At 34.7% G+C, this 23,477-nt stretch overlaps 1 protein-coding gene across 6 annotated transcripts; it reads right to left on the reverse strand.

The window, feature by feature from the left end:
• Positions 1-12,602: 12,602 nt before the first annotated feature.
• On the reverse strand, positions 12,603-23,437 carry LOC128884168 (phosphatidylinositol 4-phosphate 3-kinase C2 domain-containing subunit beta). Of its 6 annotated transcripts, none has more exons than XM_054137330.1 (26): positions 22,920-23,437; positions 22,103-22,359; positions 21,736-21,945; positions 21,420-21,654; positions 21,268-21,312; positions 20,864-21,125; positions 20,557-20,777; positions 20,374-20,482; positions 20,142-20,300; positions 19,834-20,063; positions 19,661-19,760; positions 19,147-19,566; positions 18,866-19,067; positions 18,619-18,792; positions 18,283-18,543; positions 18,021-18,209; positions 17,730-17,955; positions 17,507-17,653; positions 17,183-17,431; positions 16,673-17,109; positions 16,406-16,562; positions 15,608-15,843; positions 15,335-15,535; positions 14,330-14,526; positions 14,002-14,249; positions 12,603-13,913 (listed from the first exon to the last, which is right to left on the reverse strand). In XM_054137330.1, exons 2-26 carry the CDS (start codon positions 22,357-22,359, stop codon positions 13,740-13,742), a joined length of 5,346 nt encoding a protein of 1,781 aa, XP_053993305.1. In that variant the 5' UTR covers positions 22,920-23,437; the 3' UTR covers positions 12,603-13,739. The 6 variants fall into 6 exon arrangements, with proteins under 6 accessions (XP_053993305.1, XP_053993297.1, XP_053993280.1 ...); XM_054137322.1 differs by having other exon boundaries at positions 20,374-20,479; positions 21,420-21,657; XM_054137305.1 differs by having other exon boundaries at positions 21,420-21,657.
• Positions 23,438-23,477: the final 40 nt, after the last annotated feature.

Below are 23,477 nucleotides of genomic sequence, written 5' to 3' on the forward strand. Positions count from 1 at the left end.
TATCGAGTATTGTGCTGTATTTTGCTTATTATGCTGTGCTATTTTGTATTTTTATATATTGTATCATGCTGCATTGTTATATAATACCATGTATTACGCTGTATTTTGCAATAATATTCTGTATTATCAAGTATTGTGCTACATTGTGTTGTATAATGCCATAATATTCTGTATTATCAAGTATTGCGCTGCATTATGCTGTATTTTGCCGTAATATTCTGTATTATCAAGTATCGCGCTGTATTTTGCTGTAATATTCTATATCATGATGTATTAATCTGTATCATGCTGTATTTCACAGGCAACATAACGACTTTTCATATTCCCATTCTCTCCAGGTCAAGTAGAAGTGAAAAATGTAGAAGGTATAGAAAAAAAGTGAACGAAGACATCAATTGCGCGGGGTAAGTTTCCCTCGAGGCCTATCTGCTCGGGAATTACTCGTCGGAAAACGGCTTGCTGTGAAAACACCACGCTACTCCAACGTAAACTCGGCAACCGCTCGCGCGTGCACGTTCCCATGGATGTGTTTCGCGTTTGAACACGTACAGGAGGGCGAAACAATGAAGATGAAATAAGAAGCAAGCCGAAGGGAGCTGGTACGACGTTCCCTTTGTCTGTTCAATATTTTTCATTTTGCCGAATCCGCGAAACATATTTATGGAAAGGTAAGGAGAAGCGTTCTTAGGGCTTCGGACTCAATCTCCTAGGGGATGTGGTGCGAATCTTCGTACGTTTCTCTTTGCAGTCACGGTTGCCTTTGAAATGTCAGTGGAATACAAATGCTTCCTACGCTGATTTCTACAAACATTATTCATATCTAGACGCAGCCTGTGAATCTTTTCACAGTGTTCGATGTTAAAAATGTTTCATAGAATTTCTATTCGAAAAATTTCGAAATTGTTTCTTAAAAATTCTCTAATATCAAGATGAAAACTGTAGTCGATCGATTCAGCTTCCAAGAGACTTCTTTACCGAACTCCGCGCAATTCGAAGCACACGTTATTTTTCAGATTAAGGAAAAAAAGTATCTGCAAGCTCATCCATTAACTGTAATGGATTAATTACACCGTCATACCGTTCCAGCAATTTGCGTTCTCCAAGCGAATCATTGAACGTCGTTTTCGCTACTCGAGTTTTCCGTTTGCTATGCCAACGGTTCCACGATATCGTCCTCAATTGGGTCGTTTATTAACAACTTGCTTGCATCGGCACTCGTTGCTGACGGGAAAGAAAGCCGGGAGAGTGGCAATCCCTAGTTAACGAACGGAGAAATAGGATGACCTGGAAGAGGACAAGGCAGTGGACCATGAATTAGACGGGTGAACCGAATTTGGCAGGCCGACAATTCTCTTTTTCGATGACTCTGAGAAATTCGCAGAAATTCAACGAGTCTCCAGAGCACTTGATCGAGTTCCTGCAGAATGGAGAATTTCGCTTGGATGCATAGCTTTGAAATCAAGAATTTTCGAATCGGTGCTTTAGAATTTTCTTTTTCAATAACTTAAGGGGAGAGGTCAAGTAAAATTCAAAATTTTGACCTGTTCTTTTTTTTGTTTAGAAAATTAGTTTACCATCTGGAGAATGTGCTCCGACCATTTCAGCTAAAACTTTGAAGTCTAAGTGTACCTACAAAGTCATTAAAGTGATGCGCTCCGAACGGTACACGAAGGACTATTTTTAGATCCGGAAACTTTAAACGCATTTTTCTCAAAACACAAAATTTCGCGTGCCGTGCAATGTAGCTTAGAGGTTTCTCAGCCGATTGCTATGAAACTTGCCACAAAATATTCCTTAAACTATTCTCCTTTGGATCAACCTAAAGGTTTTTAGAAAAATTGAAATAAACAATGTTTTTAATCATTTTTTTTATAACAAGATTTTTTTAACGTGGCGTGAAATTTTAAATTGCAAATTTTTTTCTTTCAATCTAGGTTGATGCAAAGCGGATTACTATATTTTAACGAAAAATTGGTGGATTTTTTATTTCAAATAATTAGAGTGATCTGTGCGTTGCACGGCGTATTTTCGAGAAGCCAACTTCAAACAGCTGCTGTTCGTTCATTTATGAATATTTTTACATAAAAAAAATTATATAGATTATCTAGATTCTACAAAATATCAAGTAATTAGTTGTAAATAAATATATATTACGCACTCTTCAAAAATAATTCGCGAAAAAGCGGTTGTTTACTTGACTCTCCCCCCTTAACTACTGGTGCCTATGTAATAGTTATAGATTCGGATGAAGACTTGTGATTTAAACGAAAGTATGTCTTGTCTTCTAAACATTTCAACATTAATTTTATTTTATATTATATCTTATATGTATTTCTAACATGTATTTGACTTTTGTGCAAAATACACAGAACAATTCCTCCTTATAATCTTAGTCTAACCTTTATTTATTGTACGGACTTTTTGGAACACTACTTTTTACCCAGTCAACAGTGTTTAACGAGTATACTCGTCACGGAGAAGTGGCAGTATTTCGTGTCACGACGAGTATACTCGGTTAATAAATTTAGGACTTTCGTGTATAATACAAGAGGCGATCATTGTTCCCGTATTGTTAAATTCTGACGAGGAATAGGGACCTACAGATGCCGTTTTAAAGTCTGGATCATCAGCATAAATCCAGGCTGAAAAGTTACGGCTGCAATAGAAGCTCGTCGCCGAGCATAACGAAATCACGTTTTCTTCCTCGGGGCGGCAAACTCTCTTGCTGGAACTTCGTCTTTTTATCGGTTAAACTTCATGGGATCTTCCCCCCCCCCCCCCGTTGCGGAGAAACTTCCAATGATGTGTCCCTCTCGTTTTGAGTCCTCTGCCTTCCCGGCGGTAGCCGAAGAAGGGGACTCAATGACGAAGAATCTGTCGTAACTTTGGAAGGTATTAAATTGAAGAGCGGAAGAATTCCTGGGATTATCAACGATACCTTTGATGAATTTTAAAGTGGTGTATCCCCAGGTTTCCTTGGTACTGATTAGATTTATTTGCTTGTTCTCAAGGAAACTAATTGAAAGCATCCTTCCACCCTTTTAACATTCCAATCATTGCAAGCAATTTAATTTTTGTGGAAATTAATAATGTATTTCGTTATTTAATCGTTTATTTTTTTTTCAGTAACATACATCTTCGTTATCGTTACTGATTAGATTTATTTGCATGCTTTCAGGGGAAGTATTGGAAAGTATCCATAAAAAGATACAAATATAAATAAACTATTCAAATGCAGCAAGAAACACAGCAACGTTTCTATTAATTTGTTAGAAAATTCGTTAGCCAGTGAACGGCTTTAAAAAGCATATTCCTCGGCATATGCTTCGACGTTGCGGATTAGAAGTCACGTACAGAGAAATGCGAGTTACGTGCAGGTTGCTTAGCGCAGTTAGCATTGCGTCCACGTTTATTTCCAAACCTCGCAGACCTGTGCAATCGGATGTACAATTTTAAATCTAATTTTGAATGCGAAATAAGCAACACGAGGAACAAGATATTCGAGAACAGTTAAACACGATGAAATTTAGAGTAAACGCCACGAAAAATAAATGCTGGATGCAAAATTGATGATGATTTATCGTAGAATGAGTTTAGTCTATTTTCAACTGAAAAAACGGGACACAGGCATGAAAATTGAATTTAAGGAAGGTTTGTCGAGTAGGCGACAAAAAATTCTGTACAGTATGAATACTTGGATTTAGTTTTCAATTAAATCACTTTAATATAAATAAATATATAAAATAGTAGACTTATTAGCCTCCTTACTTTTTGTTACTAATTCTATCAATTACTATCCCAATAGTAATATCTAAACTACAGCATTGTTATTCCACCGAGAATAGCTCGTATACAATTATCGTGGACCATGCAAATCGTTCAGAATAAAATACAACCCTGTCTGATATTGTTTGCGCGCTATCGAAATCACCAGTTAGGCCACAAAGACTCCCCGAAACGAGGGGTTTCATCAGAGAACGAATCTGTCAACGAAAGACTCAACAGAGCCCAGGATGCGACGTTTAAATCGTTATCCTTGGGATAGACGACGTCCTCAATTAGAAGAAGGATGTTCTCGACACCGACGTGTCGGTGGCTTTCGAAACCACCGCTAACCAGCCCCTTTGCCTTCCGTTCAACTCCAGGCGCCCCAAGCGAGCCCTGAAACGTCATTCATCCTCAACACGTGGAACGAGAGCCCCATGGAACACCTCGTAAAACACAGGTCGGGACGAGCACTGCAGGATCGATGGTCAACGTTGAAAAAACGTTGAAAAAAAAAACACTTATTCCTATTCAAATTAATATACGAAACGTGCCTTTACGAAAATCGTAGCTATATTCAAGAATTTTGTACAGAATTGTTTTTTACAGAAACAATTTATTTAATGGAAGATCAGTTTTCTGGCGTTTGTTATATATAGATTGAATAACAATAAATTAATTTTTATTTAAGTTTTTATAATATAATGGCGATGCTGGAGCCATTTAGTGTTGTACAAAATATATAATCACCAAACAGTGCATATTTAAGCATTTATAAAAAAAGTGTACAGAAATATACAAAGAAATATACAAAGAATCCAGCTAATAATTTTCCCTGAGCCACAAATATTTCAAAAATGCGCATACAATAATATAATAAACAAGTGGTAGTTAGATATATCTTATTACACTAAAGGTTACGAATAAATAATTGAATCTGAAGGCAGAGAATTAATTTCTTCGCTTAATTTACTATCTAAAGTATAACCTTTGCACCTCCGCACGCGGGATACGGTGATATTTCTAGAAATTTATTCGCGACGTTTAAACTACCTACAAAGTAAAGTGGCCTTTGATTAATGCCCTTCGGCCTCGACGAATGAGAGCGGTGGGAATCTCTAACATTCTCCGAAGGTTCAAGAGCACGAGGAATAAATATTAATTTTCCAGTTGCATCCATGCTTGAGATCGAACGGGGAAATAATGTATCCCGGGGAATTTAAAATTCCGGGGGAGGAAAATTATATGCTTTTAGCGCTAATGTATCTCTCTCAGTCCGATCCCTATTGTGTCTAGCGGAATTTATTGGCCACTGGTTCTAGAGTTCACGCAGAAAGTACTATAAAACAATTCCCTTTCTTTGGTATCAAGATTTAAGGGTTCGAGAAGCACAGCTCGAGCACAGTTCTATCGTTTTGTGTAAATTAAACAGGTTTAAATTGTTTAAATCGACCTAGTATATAATTTCCAGTAGTGTCTGCAACAAATCATATTCCCTTTCGTACCTCCATGAATTATCAATTATTATAATGTGTTTCCCAATTATAAATGAATTAAATTATCTGTGACTTGCATTATGAAAATGCGAAATGTGTGAAAGAGGAAAAGAATGGAAGTAGATTCCTGGCTAAAAAGCTGAGGTAAATAAAAATTATTATTATTATTATTATTATTATTATTATATACACATCTTAACTAGGACAACTAATTACCTAATTCGATTTGAAACGATCAAAGTTTCGAAAGAAAAATCATAACGTTTCATCCCATCAATACTTTCTCAGGGACTTCTACCCCCAGACGTCTCCCAGTTGGGTAATTCATGCAAGTTTAATACAACTGCTTCGGTTAGTCGAGCGCGTTATCTGCACGCAAAGTGTAACGACCCTCCGGTGTCTCTAGGTTGCGGATAGAGTGGATTCGGAGGCAGGGAATTAAAGTGACATTAAATAAGGGTAAAAGGGTATATCGAGAGGGTAGGGGAGGGATGACAAATGTCGTTAAAGGTCTACTTCAGCGATTCGCGCCCGGGAGCGGAACGGGGGGGGATGATAAATAATCGGAAAGGTGTTGCAATCAGCAAAAGTCGCGAGGAAGGTGGTGTCGATGGGTTAAATGGAATCAATACTTGTTACAAGTTAGGGGAAGGGGGAACGGTATAGCAGCCGAATGCTGGCACAGCACGTGTACGTTTCTTCGTTCGAAGACCTTCGCAATTTTTCTTGAACGTTGCTCGATTAAGGGAGCACGTCATAGTAATGGTTTGAAAATAGACGAGAGTTTTTTTGAGTAAGCAACGCAAGTAGATCAGTTAATTGCACGTTATGGTTAATATATACGTATTGAAGAATATATGAAATCAATTTTTAATCCAGTTTATTCACCCATGTCTGTTGAATGAATTTTCAAAGTGCTGCATTTTTCATTCGCTTTACTTCGATTCTGTACATCTTTAAGGGCTATCAAAAATATATATAGGAGTGTGATTGCAAGTGTGGAAGTCAAATATTGTATATTTTTTTCATTCGAGACTCGATTTTATAGACAATCGGATTTTAATGTGTTCGTAGAGTAACTCTTGGTTGATGTGTCTGACCTATTACTGGTTAGTTCTACTTGCTTCGTAAAAGTTGATGTAGGTATGTACGTGGTATCAACTAGTAAATCAATTAATCGCATATTGTAGTTAACATATACATACTGAAGAATATATGAAATCAATTTTTAATCCAGTTTATTCACCCATGTCTGTTAAATGAATTTTCAAAGTGCTGCATTTTTCATTCACTTTACTTCAATTCTGTACATCTTTAAGGGCTATCAAACATATATATAGGAGTGTGATTGCAAGTGTGGAATTCAAATAGTGCATATTTTTTCAGTCCATTTTGTGACAATTGAATTTTAATATTCGTGGAGTAAATCTTGGTCCACATGTCTGACCATTACTGCCTGTTTCTACTTACTTTATAACTCTTGGCGTTTGTATTTCCTGCTTTTCGCCTATGTGCCAAAAACCATAAAGAAACGCGAGCAAAAATTGGAGAGGATCGCATTCTGACGGGATAGCGATACTTCCCTCCTTTGTTATATTCAACGACAGTAAAAAAGCAAACAGAAGAAAAATATACAAAGCTTCGTTAGGAAAACATCAGCGCAGTAGAATTTTCAGGCTCGAAGAATTACCAGACGCACGCCAGCGACAAAATGATACGACAAGCTCACGCGAACAATTCATGACTCGGCGATAAATCATAATTGATAATAAATCATCCGCCACGGAGCTCCATCATTCGAAGGATTAAAAGTACCGTTGCATAAATCACGTCGGCCATTAAAAGGTCCGCGAACACGTGCTAACTATGTGTTAACTTAGCACGAATGACACCTCGCACCCCTCGGGGCCTTTTATCTATGGTTGGTTGTTCGAGGCGTTCGCTACCCACTCCTCACTGCTCGCCATTCTTATGGAGAAACTTCCCTGGTGAACGTATCGAGCCGAAAGACGAAGACACTGACCCACATTCCCCGTCTACGAGCCTTTTAGGGCTAATGGCGCTTTTAGATCTACTTAAAAGAGTGTTTATAAAATACGACGGGGGTGGGGGGGGGGGGAGGATAAAAAGCTGGATAAAGTACCGCGGTGCTCCCTGCAACGGAACTTCGACAGTTTAACGCCCGTTGGGGATTCTTCGGTATTTCCAAACAGATGCGTTCGAGACTCGTGATTAGAGGTCTCGAGGGATGCCGATGCTGGTATTTATTCCGTTGGTAACTCAACTGAACTCCTTATTCCGTTTCGAAGCTAAACCCTAAAGGGAACAACCTCGTTAGAGCACCAGATATTATGAGTTTTTCAGGATGAGTTTTTCACGAAGAATTTATTTAATTTTTTGTTAACTGCGAGAATATTTTAGGAATATTTGGTAATATTAGGTTGTCCCGAAAGTTTCTTTCGCGAGTTGCACTCAATTATTTTATGTGATCGTGTTTCTATAAATAGACAATCTAATTTCACAGATATTCGTGTTGTAACAGTAATGGAGCAAAATGAATCGTACACAATTCAGTAATGTAACATAAACCATAAACTATTGTGCATGTATTACTTGTTAATAAAGCGAAAGAAACTTTTGGGACCACCTAATACTTTTCACTATTAAATTCATTATTAAACTTTGCAAACATACCTCAAGGTTCTCACTGAAATTTTAAATCTCACGAAGCTTATTATTTGTAAATTAAGTAAAAATTATAGAAAATATTTTATTTTCATGTAGATATCTCATATTTTGTCTGTCAACACAAATATCATTTTTCTTTGGTTTCGCCTATTCTAAACTTAACCAATATTATATTGGAGATTATCATTCAATTTTAAGGTCTTAAAAATTAAAAGGAAATTTAGAAGATTGCAGAATGCCTAACCTAAACCTAACCACTATTACATTTAAAATTCATCGTTCTATTTAAAGCCCCAATAATTAAAGAAGACGAATTAACAATCACATCTAATAAAGTGATTTCAGACCAAAAAGGTGGAGAAGCACCGAGTTGGAGCAACAATCCAGTATTCGAGACGACAGTTCACACCGTTCCTATCTTCCCTTCCAGAGTATCTAAATAGGCAAGGATGAAGCAAAGAGGATCACTTCGTTGGAAGCGTGCTCTGTAAGCGCGCAGTGTCGGAAACGGGGAAAATATTTTCGCGAGGAAAAGTAATTGCTTCGTCCCGATACAGGGGAGGTGACTGCGTCGCCTCGAGTGTCAGGAGTTTCGGGAAGACTCCGTGTGTTGATGCGACATTAGCGAATGCATTAATCCGCTTTGCGTCAGCCTTAGAACGCGCCAGTTCCACTGAACGGAGATGCCTGCTCTCGCGCCTCGTACATACAACTCCGAGAGGGTAATTGTTACGCTGGTTAGGCGTTTACGAGACGTTGCTTATCAAAACACACACTTTCGCCGTTCGTAGGTTCGTGCTAAGAAGGTATCAACACTTTAGAAGCCCTACGAAGCACTTGAGGTAACAGAGGGTCTTCCATTAGGAGGTTTCATTCTAAATTTCAAAGCGTTTGTAAAATTTCAAACGTTGCACAGATTGTGGTTTCTTAGGGGAGTAAATATTTTCTATAATTTTTACTTAATTTACAAATAATAAGCTTCGCGAGATTTAAAATTTCAGTGAGAACCTTGAGGTATGTTTGCAAAGTTTAATTAATGAATTGGAAAGTATTACCAAATATTCCTAAAATATTCTGACAGTTAACAAAAAATTAAATAAATTCTCCGTAAAGAAAATCCTGAGAAACTCATAATATTTGGTCCTCTAACGAGGTTGTTCCCTTTAGGGTTAGCTTCGAAACGGAATAAGGAGTTACTCGTGTGGGAATCAGTAATTTTCTAGATAAAAATTTGAAAATATGGTTTGGTGGATTAAATGGTGTAGAATTGAATTTGAAAAGAAAAATTTGTTGCATAATTGACAAAATATTTTGAATAGAAATAGTTGTAGCAAAAAATCTACAACACTTTTTTGACCTCGCCAAATTCACGAATCCCTCTCCGTATTTATATTCACTTCTTCGTACCTTTGAAATTACTTTACTTTCTTAATGAAAAGTGTTGTCACCCATTTCTGGGTGACGTCACGAGCAACGTGTTAAGGGAACATACACCAAGCTTCTTTTAGAAAATAAAAAGAGTCACGAGCAGTGTAAACAGCACTTTATTCCTCGAGTAGGGCCAAGGATGAACTTCTGCGTCGATGTACACCGTCATTGTTAAGAATAGAAATCTCTTACTAATTTTATTTGTCGTAGGAATGAATTATATGTATAGAAACTCATGCCGGCAAAGGCTTTGAGCCGCTGTCGGCTGTTCGTTTCCGAGCATAATGCCAAGGAAATTCTCGATAAAAATGAAGTAGGTCACCCAAGGCCAAGGTCGATCTTCAGAGAAGCCTACAACCCTAAGAGATTCTAAGGACTATGCGTTATTCCAAGACTACGTCGTGCCAAATTAAACCGTAGCCTCGCCGCCACCTTGAAACCTTGCCAAGCTTTCTTTTTTCAAAAAAACGTTGCGATTGTCCCTTTGAAAGCAACATTTAATTTCATACCCTGCAATTTCCCTCTTGCTACTGGTCGTAGCAATATTATCCTGAAATGGGAATTAAACAGTTGACTTTTACCAAAAGAAAGATTTTTTGATTAGTTTACTTCAGTGAAACTTAATTAATGATAAAAATAATTTCCTGCAAGTAGGTTCAATATAAATTTGTAGGATTGAGAGTAATTCATAGGGATATTACAAACATACAAGAAATATACATAATGTATGTTGAATATATTCTACAATTAATATAATAATATTGTTATTTCATTTCGTGTAAGTGCACACACCTTTTGGTTATGTTTAGTACGTGTTTACCATATTATTTTATATTATAGAATAATTTTATGCAGTCTAATAATTACGTTGAATCGAATAACAATTTTTACTGTATTTTTGAGTCGTCTTCGAAAACAGAAAAATACATCTATGTTAATACAGCAGTTGAATTAAATTCGAATGAATGTAGGAGATACTTAAATTGAGGAAAACAATAAAACTCTAAAAATTGAGAAAGCAACTTAGACTCGTATGAGTCGTCTCAGTGTAACAAAACATCCCTCTCCCTTAAAGTCATTTTTAATAAGAAAAGAATGCATCTGTATTAATAATGAAGTTAAATGAAAATCAAATAAAAGTAGAAGAAACTTAAATTAAGGAAACTGTAATCTTAAAAATTGAATGAATAACTTAACCACCTACATTTACCCCTCTAGTACTTTTTGTTAGTTTATCGTTCGATGAAAAAGTGTGGCACAGCCTAAGGGCAATAAGTTTCCATAAATGTAGTTGACTCACCTCTCGATGGAGTCTTGGACCACGGTTCACGGATGAATTCCGGTGCATGAGACCCTTACTCGAGTTTCCTGTGAAAGAGACGCGATGCGCTGTCCAACTTCTACGAAACTTCTGCAACGGCACCCTTCTCGAGGCTTCCTAGTAAAGAACTTTTCAAAATAATGACTCACACCGAGAGTTCGGATTCATCAATAGCATGTAACTTATACCAGATGCACGAGACACGTGGAAGTGTGTGAAACTATGTGGACATACATGGAGTTTGCAAGGGTAGTCCATTACTTGGAATGAAATTGTCATGGGAGTACAATTCACTATAACTTCTTTTGAAGCAATTTAAAAAAAACCAATATTACATTTTTGTGTTCAGTATCTTTAACTGAAAGTTGAATTATTCGTTACAAGTATCGCTTGAGGACTTAAATGAGCTGGGAGATTTATTTTCCAGTCTTATCTGTGAAACAGATTGCAAGTGCATTGATTGCAATACATTATTCACGTCGTAAAGAAAAAATGTATTATATCCATTATGCTTGAGGGGTGTGAATATAAATTTTTTGTGGAATATGAATAGAGTTTTAGATTTTCAGAATGTCATTTTTTATTTAAAACGGCCTGCAAGTGTTTTCGATCGTTTTTTTAATTGTTTTTTAATAAAAATAAATAAATGGCGCTATCTACGGCACAACGCCCAAGCTTGTCGTGAAAGTAGTTTCTAATTCTGACGCTAGATGGCGACTATTAGAAATTTGTGGCGCCATCTACGGCGATACGCCCAAGCTTGAAGTAAAATTAGTTTTTATCCATAGTGTTAAGTAGCGCCATCATCATTTTATTTATCGACATTTGTAGTTTATCACGACAAACTTGGACGTTTTGCCATAGATGGCAGCACTAATTTATAAGTGCTGCTATCTAGCGTTCAGATTAGAAACTAACTCATTTTTTATTATTAATTAAAAAAGTCTTTGGACCTGCATTGGTTAATTAACAAGAGTTTATAATTACTTATTATTCGAATGCTATTAAAGACTGTTCAGTTTGTTTATCTGCAGAAAACAACAACCAAGAAATTTATATTACCAAGTTAGTCTACAATTTATTATATTCGAAAGCTTCCACTTGCCACTCGACTAAAATATATTCAAATTGATCTTTTGAATAAAGATGAACTTGTACATTGTACTTATTCATAATTAGCACATTTGTGAATGTCTAAAATGGTCTAAGACTTGTGTTCCTAGATTATATTTATTTGAACTGTTGTATAAACGAACTATTATATGTACTACTCATAAATTACACGAATGAATCGAATCCTTTAATCGATCCTGTTAGATCCCTCAACATTTCTGCAGAATAATCAACATAGGGCTCCAACATAAAAAATCATAAAACAGAATTTGTTATGCAGTTTTTTAATGTTCTAGTACAAATTAAGACGTAATACACATGTTCGAAAAGATACAATTTTTGTATACAAAATTATTCGTGTATACGAGTCAAAGTACCTAGTAATTAGCACAGATAAACATATCGAAATGTCGTAAAATTATCACGACAATTTGTGTCACCTTCTAGATAAAATAATTTGACAAATCACAAATTAACATTTTCTTGGATAATACCCAATCCGATTTATAAATAATTTATTAAAATTTATATAATTTTATATTGCCACTGAAAGAAACCAGAAAGCACATGCAAAAGCATTCTGATCAATGATTATTTCGTAAAATGAATGCAGAAGCAGAAGGCTTATACACTTACAGTTATAATATTATTATATAGCTACATTATCAGATTCCGTAGAATTATTAGGAAAGAATGCAAGCTTGTACTGTTAAATTATTTCACTGCATTTGATGTTTATAACAAAAGGTTAGGTTAAAATTATTAACATTAATACACTAACTACTGGAGACTGAAGCAGACATGTTATTTTATATTTTATATTACCATCGTTTCTATTAAGAACTATGATCATAAAACTATTCACCTTGTAATGCAGGTATATCAAAAAATATAAACTTTGTGTAGTAAAGATGCTACAAAAATATTACGACAAGGTACATGTAAACTCAAATCGATATCTTAACAATCACACCTGTAGGTAATGTATTAACGCGAACCTCCGTTTTTGATATAATAATTTCATATCTGTTTACCTAATAAAGTAGTGTTAAAATATTCACAATAGATATATAAAATGATTATGAACGTATCGATAAGTTTAAAAGCATATTTACATAATTTCATTCTCCTTTGTTGAATAAAAATAAAAATTTCATAATACGCACTGACTCGTAATTTCTCTCTATATTAATTTTACTACTGTATGTAGAAAGATATTTTGATTATTCTTATATATAATTCCAAATTTCCTTACGAAAGTAAAAAATGTCATTTGTCACCTGATTTACTTATTATAACAGGCAAATAACTTATATCTGAGTAAAATTTATAATATATACGTGTATAAGTCCATATTCTAAAACTCATACCTATTTAGGAAACATTGTATTCAATCTGCTACAATTAAATAGTGTAGCGTACTTTAAATCTATTTACAATCGATAGAGAATAGTTCTCGGTACAAGTAATATAAATAAACATTTTTATAAACTTCGACTAATAGAATTACCATTACAAATCAAAATTATTTTATATTTACTAGCGCTTCTTGCCAAATATTATGCCCTACGCAAAGTTCACGCTCGTTTATTAAATAACAAAAATTTACTTTTAACGTTTTGGCAGTTCTTGGAAAGGCAGAATAACTTTATGAAATATGCCTCGTTTCCTATCATTACATAAGTTAAATATATGTAGTTTTATAATAGACTTTATGACATTAACTAACTTGTTTTAAGAAGCGTGTGTACTGAATGTGAAGGCATGCGTCGGTGTTGTTCCTTTACAGACACAACTCGTTTTATTGCACTGTTATGTGCATGATATAGAAATGCTATCGTTAATATTGTGCGATGAAATTGTGGTTTCCACTTTTGTGGATCTAATATCCATAAATATTACGACATCTTAAGCTTATGAATACTCCTTCATCGAATACTTCCTAATGAAAACCATTCGATTGTTTCCGTTGTCAAGTCAAGACGTCCGAGTGGTAAGCGTATTCCACCAAGAAATTCATTTTCTTGTAAAGTGTCATGGTTCCATATTGTTGCTTCAAGGGTTCTTTCTTTGATAACATCTAGAGACATTCTATATTCCAACTATAACAAGGGAGTATATTATATATAAAGCATATATTTGATTGAGGATGAAAAATATGAAATTAATTAATTTATCCAAATTTCTCACCATTTCCATAAACGAAGGATGACAATTCTTTTTTACGACTTTCGTTTTACGTTTCGTTTTCTTTGTTGGGTCAGGTTTAAGATAAACTTTAACGTATGTATTTGGTTCTTGTCCGTTCGCTACTTTGGGCAAACCCCTTGCGTGATGAACCATTACATAAAATGTTCCACGAGTATAGTGAAGAGACATTTTAATTTGTCCACTTTGTACATTGTCTCTGACTATTTTCTCAGCCCACCAATTGCCAACTAATCGAAATAAAATAAAATTGTATTTACAGCATATATTTTTACGTGATACACATCGTATTTCGTAAGTTTCACTGTACCTTTTACTTTACGTAAATGAATATCGGCATTTTGTTGATCGCGCAATAAAGGATGAAAGAAAGTATATACTAAATCGCTTTGTGAAATTTCTGGTGCCATTTTGAATAAACTCACGAGGAACTTTTCAATATCCGCGCGACGTTTATCAGCGACTTGTTTTATATTAGACCTTCCAACGCTCATTCCACTAGGTAGGCTACATAAAATATATTACCATTTAGACTAATTTAATTATACCATTTCATACATTTTTAAAATATAAACATTAGAAACAAAAATAATGTAATTTATCTTTTCGGACTTTATTTCGAAAACAATTTCTTTTATATCGGGTCTTTGGTCTGATTAGATAATATCGGAAAAGATAATATAATTAAGCTCTGATACTAAGGTATGAAGTACTTTTCAATTAAAAATAATGATACAATATATTTTCATTCTTCATTTATAATTGTTGAACACCGACTGTACGTTCGAACTGTGTTAGGATTATCTTCTTAAAAAAGAAGTTATTTCTACAGGTATGTACAATTAGAATATTTTTAGTATATGGAATAAATATTTACCGTTAAATTTCATGTGATTTTCAGAAGAAGACATTAAAGTATCAGATATGGGTCTTAAACACTTTCGTGCCCAAATATCGATGACAAAAAAATCAAACAAAGAACCCTTTACACCAGAATATTACCGAAAAATTACGCAAACTGACTCTACTATACATGATGACGAACATGAGAAATTGAGGAAGTCAATTTACAATTTTAATATTAAACATTTAAATACCTCAACATAATTATCAACAAGTAGAGGACAATAATAGCAATAGGTTATATATAAATTCAGTCAGTAAAAATTATTATTACCTGAACGAACAAGTTGGTAAATAATTTATACAAAAAATGAAGCAAATTACACGAATGAAGACATACATAAAAAAAAGAAGAAGAAAAAAGAGAAAAATGAACTCCGTCAATAAATGAAGTGAAGTTATGTTTACTTACCTAGCAACTTTTGCAAGTGGAAAATGGATGCACAGCTTCTGATAAAATTCACAAAATTCCTTATATGACCGGAATAAATAAGTGGGGTCTGCGTGACCTTTTCGCTGTATACGCAAAATATACATGTAATATTTTTCCGGGTCATATCGTTTTTGATACCCGTGCACTTGAACACTCGTCAACTGGCCTTCTTGTTGCATTCTGCAACAATCACACAAATATATTCGCTTTCAATATCATAAACAATTTTACGAAATACTGTGGTAAACTTACGTATACGTTCGCGGAATGAAAGATAACAATGCTCCATCATTATGATCCCCCGAAAATCGTAGTTGCGCTAAATTATGTAAGAAAAAGTTGAACTGTGTAAACCAACTTTTCAGTGAACTTTCTATCATTCGGGCAAACGTGGCAGCTGCTTCAGGATTTGTTTGTTCAGGAAGAAGGGCTTTTTGTACATAACTAACTGCATCCACGGTTACACCAGGTATACCAGAAGAAGTCATCTGCGAATTCGTGTAGTTATTCATGTTAGACATGTTCACTAATTCCTTTATTTGTATATCACTAAGCTTTTGTTGTATGATATTCAGTTTATACACATGATTCTTTTGGCATAATAAATTATCCATCTTTATGCTTTCTTTTATATTGTGGGTCTAAATCGAGTGTGTTTAGATAACTTTACATGATGTATCCATTATTATAGTCGTTGTTTATTAGTTCTCGAACGCTTTTAACTCTTCTCTTAATTGATTCAAACTGCTACACATTACGATATTACGAGAGCTCGGACGATAAACACTAATTAACAATACATCGCATACAGTTTAGCGTGATAGCGGACCACTTTTTGATAAAGTCCTTCCGTTGCGGTTTTGTTGTTTTCATAAAAGAATAACGGTTCGCATTATCATATTATCGAGTTAAAAATAAACCGCGTCTTTAATAGAATAATTGTACAACACAACAAATAAATATGTGATTATATTAAAATAAAAGGAATGATATTATTCTATAATAGTGTTATATTCCCAACTCCAACAATATAATTAACAGTGGACATACCAAACCAAAAAGATGAAGGATAAGGTTCCCGTGTTTTCGCACTACATTGAATGCTTGACAACATAAATCTACGAAGTGATGAAACTTGGCTGAAGGTTTATCACCACCATTTATAACGTATGCCATGTCAGATGTTAATACAAACGGTGTCCTATCCCTAATTTAAAAAAAAAATGGTACGAATAATCACTGTATTCACTGATTATATATTCATTGTATATTCATTTTTCGGCAAAGTACTTCGAACCATACACACAGTATTATTACCTTTTAAAATTTCCAAACATTTGCGCATCACCCAAGAATTTCCCGAAGTCAATATGGAACAGATGACCCGACGTTTTTAACATAATATTGTCATTATGTCTATCACAAATTCCTAAAATGTAAGTAGCGACGCTATAGCCTGCACAAGATGCGGTGAAATTTTCTACGGCCCTTTCATATTCGAGTTCCGAAGGATTATGCTTTGCCAACCACTCGGCAATCGGTCGATCTTTGAACGAACCGGTTAGGCCGAATTCAACTTGTATTTTTCTTAATGTTTCTGCATTCGTAACCATTTCTAGCATTCCACGCTTATGACCAGTAGGCACACAGGCAAATGTTACCATTTTCAGATCAAGACCTTCTTTCAACCAAAGTTTATCCATAATACGAACCATTTGAAGGGTTAGCATATCTTGTTGCAAATCATCCCCGACCTTTAACATCATTTTGATCCAAAATAAAATCTTAGGATAAACTAGGTATCGGATATTCGTCTGATAAACATACCTTAAAAATCGCAGGACAAATTACGTCATCGCTACTAATGAAGTTGATTTTCAACGGAAGCGTAAATGAAGGAAAATATGAACAGCTTTGTACATTTATTCCAAACACTTGTTTACTAGGAGATAGCGGTAAGCATGTGCCATCATCCTCCATTAACTGACAGTGTATATTTTGTAAACCAACTTTAAGTGCATCCATCCGCATCGAGTCTTTCGTTAGTTTGATATTTTCTGCTACTTCGTGTAAATTCTGCAGGAACATGAATTATACTGTTACGATTAGTAAATCCACTTAATGATACAATGTAAGAATAATGTATTATACCTTAACAAGCAATTGCTGTGTAAGGAAGCTGTTTCTTAATGCATCACCGATAACGGCAAGTAACGCTCGTAACATCAACTGTAATCTCCTATGGTAGCGCGCGTGGCTAATATTTTTGTCATCTTCTGGCGTAACTTCAGCAGAATTCTGAAAAATAAACATACATTAAAACAATTACTCAGCTTTTAAATTATATTATTCATAACTATCGTTTCATTTGTACCTGAGGACTCTGTCCAGGTAATGTTTGCGTTAACAACCAGTAAATGTGATGAGCCACCCGCGGTGAAAGTAACGCTCTTTCCAATAAAAATCTCGAAAGATGAGACGATTCGTACGTTTCGTGTTTCAATGCTTGCAATAATTGCGGTAAATAATCTACAAGTTCATCGTTACTCAGCTCCCGAATCCAACCAACTGCCATTTCTCTAACTTTCATGTCCGGAAAGCTATAAAATATCTATGATTATTGAGGTTATTAACATGTATGTAAAGATTCTTAAGAGATAATTACCAAGGTAATAGTAATTGTAACGCTTGAACCGGAGGCAAAGGACTCCAAACTCTAAGGGATGCATGGAGATCAGGCAAGCATGCCCAATCCCAACTATGGGCAGCTAAAAGAACTTTAGGCAACGCTTCAGGCCTGTCATGTAGATAATGACGTTTCTCCCATAAAATTTCTCTTTCTTCGATAAGTGGTCTATCGATAGAAAAAATAAATATTAATCATGTATTTAAAGACATTCTGATTATTTGAGGTTATGTAAAGATACCTTGAAAATGTATGCTGTTGTGTGATGTCTATCAATAATTGTTGTGTATTTTGATCCAATGAATTAAAGTCGAGAGATTGAACATCATAATCTCTTAATTCTGTAGGAAATAGTACCCTTCCTCCATAATCAGGTAATTCTAACCCAATAATAGGTTGTGTATCCCCATGAGGATGAATTCCGGGCGCTGGAGCCGGACCTAATCTTTTGTCAGCGATTGCTGGCCAAAGAGATAAGAAGAAACTTCCTTGACTCATAACACTGCAATGACGGAAAATAAATATATAAAAAAACATATTACAAGGTATATCCTGTTTCTATGAAATAGTTAATTACCCTTCACAATCAAAAAATTGTATTGATCCCCAACCTAATTCTTCTTTGTGCATAGTATTCTCTTCAGATGAATTTGATTCGTGTTCAGTAGGTTGTAATGTGCGGCCGTATAAAACTAACACTAATCTAGCTTCCCTTGGAACCTGACATACACTTATTCCATGAAATTCCAACCTTTAATATAAACCATAATTTAGACCCGCAAAATAGATTATAACTCCGAAATAGTCAGCATCAAAATCATTACCATGAATTAAATAAAATTCTAGGATAAAAATTGGAACTGACGGCCATAGGTTCGGATAAAACTGGATTCCCAACAGGTCTAGTTCCATGAAATATTTGAGCTGCTACAATATAATCATCGTGCTTCCACGATCCTGGCAATCTATGTAATGCGCCAACGCGAACTAATACAGTGTCCAATTCTTCAGATGAAATTAATGTATCTATTATATAAAAGTATGGATCAGTTAAACTTTCTCACGACATATTATTTAACAAAACAATATTTAATGTTCTTCTTACTTGACGGAAATTCTCCCTTGCTCTTCAATTCAAAATCAACTTTGAAGGCACGACAGTAAGTTTCTACGAGATCCTGAATCGCATCGCGTATCTTGCGACAATGAGAAGTTATCACGTCGGGGAATTTCGTTCGTAACGTGACAACGGAATAGTCACCGTCTTCATGCAGAATTTCAGGTTTCTTGCACTCTATATTCGTCGTGTGAACTTGTGGTAAGAACTTGCAACACGCATTCACGAAATTATCGACCGCTTCTGTAATTTCAAATGTTTCTATGTTTCCCATTAAAGCACAGACTGCTTTTACCGCTTGAACAACACCGCGGGGTTGTAGTTGCGGTAAGAGACTAGAACTATGATCGGTAGTTGCCAATTGTATTGCAGCAGTTTCAACACGTTCCATTTCATTCTCCACGGTCTCTGTAATTTTTATAAAAACATATGCAATTATTCAATTAATATTTTATCAATTTTTGTACGGCAATATAATGATACGAATTTTCCTACTTCATACCTAGCAATATAAGCAGCGTTTCGTACGAAATAGGTTGTAAAGGTTCATTTGGAAGAATATCTTCCAATTTAAGACATTGATCACGATTATCATCCTGAAGCTATTGAAAAAGTTAGATACGTGACACAAATGATAGTTGATTAAAATATTTTTACTTACAAATAAGTACTTACCGTTCGAGCTATACATCTTTTTATTTGTGCTTTAGTCTGAATAGCTAATTCAATGTCTTTTTCTAATTTAATACACTGATGTATATATTCGTATTGAGCTAAAGTCGTGTTAGGTGCAAAATATTCTGCCAACCCCCACACTCTCAAACAATATTTTTCTATATTTACTGTATCTTCATCTTCTAAGGAACAAGCAACATTAAGAATGACATGTTCAACGCTACAATTTACTGTAAAAAAAATATTTATATTATAAATTACATTATTAAAAATGATTTAACACACTTCGTAAATATATAAAATTTTACCGTCACAAGTAAATGAAATGGACGGAGTATTATCATCAGAATCTATTAATTGCGGATGTACAACCAATTTTATACTTGTGCCATTGGGATATAAATTCTCCATCATTGGACTGATCACGTGTCCAATATTTGTACTAGGATCGTTAAATGGAAAATCACCTGTACATACGCATTAACGCAAAGATTAGATGTTGCAAAACATAGTAGATTAAATTTTATTTATTTTACTAACTTCGTACGGACTTCATCATTTCGTGAAAAGCTTTTAAATCACAATCGTGAAGCGATGATCTAGTTTTTCTCACTGTTACGTTTTCATATAAGCGTGTCTTTCGCTTCTGCTGTAAAAATCGATATGATTAGAATTAAAATTATTATTCGTTTGCTTTCGTATTAAAATTTGTAGTGTAATTACTCTTCGATCTAACGAAGTTCTTCTTCTTTCAATGGTGTTCCAAGCAGACGAATTTCTAGGAGGTAGCGGTGGTGGTGCGGCTGGGGATACAGCTGGAGATTTAGCCGACTTTTCTACAGCAACATACACTGGATCTGAATTAACGCTTTCATTTGTGCTGTACATGTAATCAAATGGATCAAAGGGATCATACATTGATCCATTAATTTGTGATTGTGCCTCTGTTTAAACATAACATATTGCCGTAAGATGCATGGTAACACTTCAATAAATTTTATATCTCTGTAAATTTTCAATGTAACATTACCATCTTTTTGTCTTTGTGCGATATCAACCTGATCATCAGTCTTAACAAGTAATGGATCAAATGCTTCGAGTACACTAACTCGAACGTTCGTTTTATCCTCTATATGATCGAAAGAACTCAAATCTATAAGATTATTATTTGGCTTTTTCTCTATTACTTTTAATACACTTAGCTGCTCATCATCAGTACCAAATGCTGGCTTTTGAACACCACATCCAGAATGAGTAATACTTGGTCTGTAATTCATAGGTAACGGAGGTATCTACAAACAAAATTAAAAAAAAAGATACTATTATATTTTATGTAAAGTTTGAAGTTCTATTAATGGAAGGGAAGTATAAATGAACATGAAATTAATATGTTTAAACTGATAATCACATTAAAACATTTATAACACAATATACCTGCATAAGAAAATAATTTTTTAAATCACAAGAATTCCATGCAGGCTGTAATAAAATTTATTCATAAAAATATTATTTGAATAAAAAACAAAATATATACACATTTAAATAATAACAAATATTATTAAAAGTATAATAACACATATTCTTACTTGTGGTGTTGTATCAGGTACATTACTGTTAATACTACTGGATCTTGACATGATAGGACTAATTTTTGGAGTCCCAGGTGTACAGGGTGCAGTGGAAGATCCAGGACCAGGAGAGAGTGAGTGATATCGAAAGTCTCGAGAGCGATAACTTGCAGAACTACTGCTACGTGAGATTCTTGCCTGCTTCTTTAGTAGAGAGGGATGTGTTTCCCATTTTGGTTCTACCAATAATTTCCTGCTATGCAACCAATATTATTTTTTATTAATAATTTAAATAAACAATACTCTTGTAAACATCTTATAATTAAAATCTTACGGTAGTGGAGGTGGAGGTGAACAGTAATCAGTTAGATTATCTTGCTTCACTGGACTTGTAAAATTGATCAAATCAATAGACTGTTCTTGACTTGTTGTAGCTGATGTAGAATTTCTCCTAGATGGAACTGGTGGTGGTGCTAATATCACAGCATTTTTAGATTGATTGGTATTAAATGTACCAGGCCTTGGTCGACTTCTACACTGAAATCTATACTTTCATATTTTAGAATTTTTATTATATTTTAGAATTATACAATAACTTATATAAATCAAAAAGTTCTGCTGTAGTTTACTTGCACAATAATTACATAATAAATGAAACAATAATGCAATAATATTACAAGTGTTTAAACAATATCATTTACGTTTCAACTTGCTGTATACTATCTGCTTCTGACACATTGCTATGTATTATATTATTTCTTCTGTCCACATCATTGTGTGGAATACATGTTTGTTGGATATTACTAAATTCAGAACGTTGCTTTTGCAATTTAAATTTTTCCAAGGCAAGACTTTCCAAACTCAATGCTTGCGCATGTTCCAGATCTTCTTGGAATTGACGTTCATAATCAATCACCGCAGATCTTTGAGCACCTGTATTTCTATTGGAGTGTGACATCTATAATTAAATTAAATACCAGTTAGCTTGTTAAAGGATGACAGAAGCATACAGATGTAAATACAAATTCAAGGCTTATGTACAATTAGAACTTATAAATATATTAATAAATTACGATATGAATTATGATACACGTATACAAAAGAGTCACTTCAGAGAAATGTAATATAAAAAAAAGAAAGAAGAAAACTTATTTCCATAGACACACTATCATTCTAACCTATATTTGACGTGTGCATGCAAAAATACTAACATGTCCAATTAACAGAACTATGAAGCAATAATTATAATAAACGCATAACTGAAATTCCTATAAATATCAAATGGCACGAGTTAATCCTGTATTAGTGACGAGTTCTTGAAATTGTCACTGTTACAAGTGAAGTAAAAACTGTCTTCATGTAAGAGTTGTGTTTACACTGATCACAAATCGCAATATCTGTTTGCGTGAATGGAAGGAAATTGTACTATTGCTATAGAATTTATCGTTTAAAAACCCGCGTTATCAATTTAAAGAGACGGAAGTGTTACATGTCTACGTAAACAGATTCACGGCTCACCGTAGCATTATTTTCAGCGGAATGTTTCACTGTCAAAAATTTCCAAGCAGAGAGACGACACGGTTTCCAAAAAAGCACTGTCACCTAATCAAGGATATGACATTTTCGATCTTAATATTGGCCGTCGCGTATAAACGACCTTACCGTGCGTGCGTATGTTTGTACACGTAGTGAGTATGTACCTACATACAAATCATTCTATGAACATAGAGTGCACTGGACTTGAAGCTGCTGCCACCAATAGACAATGCACAAGCAGAAGCACCAGATGCCTTGTCTGCGAGCTTGTAATCAATACAACAATACGATGTAACGAAAAATCGACAATGACGCGGGGATCATTCTACACGATTTGGACGTTAACTCTTTTTCCGTGTAACGTTCGATCAGCTGTTAATGTGTTCAGCTTGAACGTCGATCCTTATTTGAGTAGAGGTGATTTAATACATGCAATGCGTAGGAATGCTTACAGTTAGGAATACCATTCTTGTGTTAGCAGCGCGAGGTAATAGGCGTGTACAGGATGTTTATTATAACGGCATTTGAGATATTATAATA

The sequence above is a fragment of the Hylaeus volcanicus genome, chromosome 1 (genome assembly GCF_026283585.1).
Source record: "Hylaeus volcanicus isolate JK05 chromosome 1, UHH_iyHylVolc1.0_haploid, whole genome shotgun sequence".
Taxonomy (NCBI): Eukaryota; Metazoa; Arthropoda; class Insecta; order Hymenoptera; family Colletidae; genus Hylaeus; species Hylaeus volcanicus.

Bases quoted from the DNA above. Each gene is read 5' to 3' on its own strand.
- LOC128884168 (XM_054137305.1), bottom strand. From the start codon at position 22,359: ATGTCACACTCCAATAGAAATACAGGTGCTCAAAGATCTGCGGTGATT. The intron at 21,313-21,419 runs GTAAGAATATGT...ATTTTATTACAG, and splicing joins TACCTGATACAACACCACAA to CCTGCATGGAATTCTTGTGA. The intron at 17,432-17,506 runs GTATAATACATT...ATGTTCCTGCAG, and splicing joins CACAGCAATTGCTTGTTAAG to AATTTACACGAAGTAGCAGA.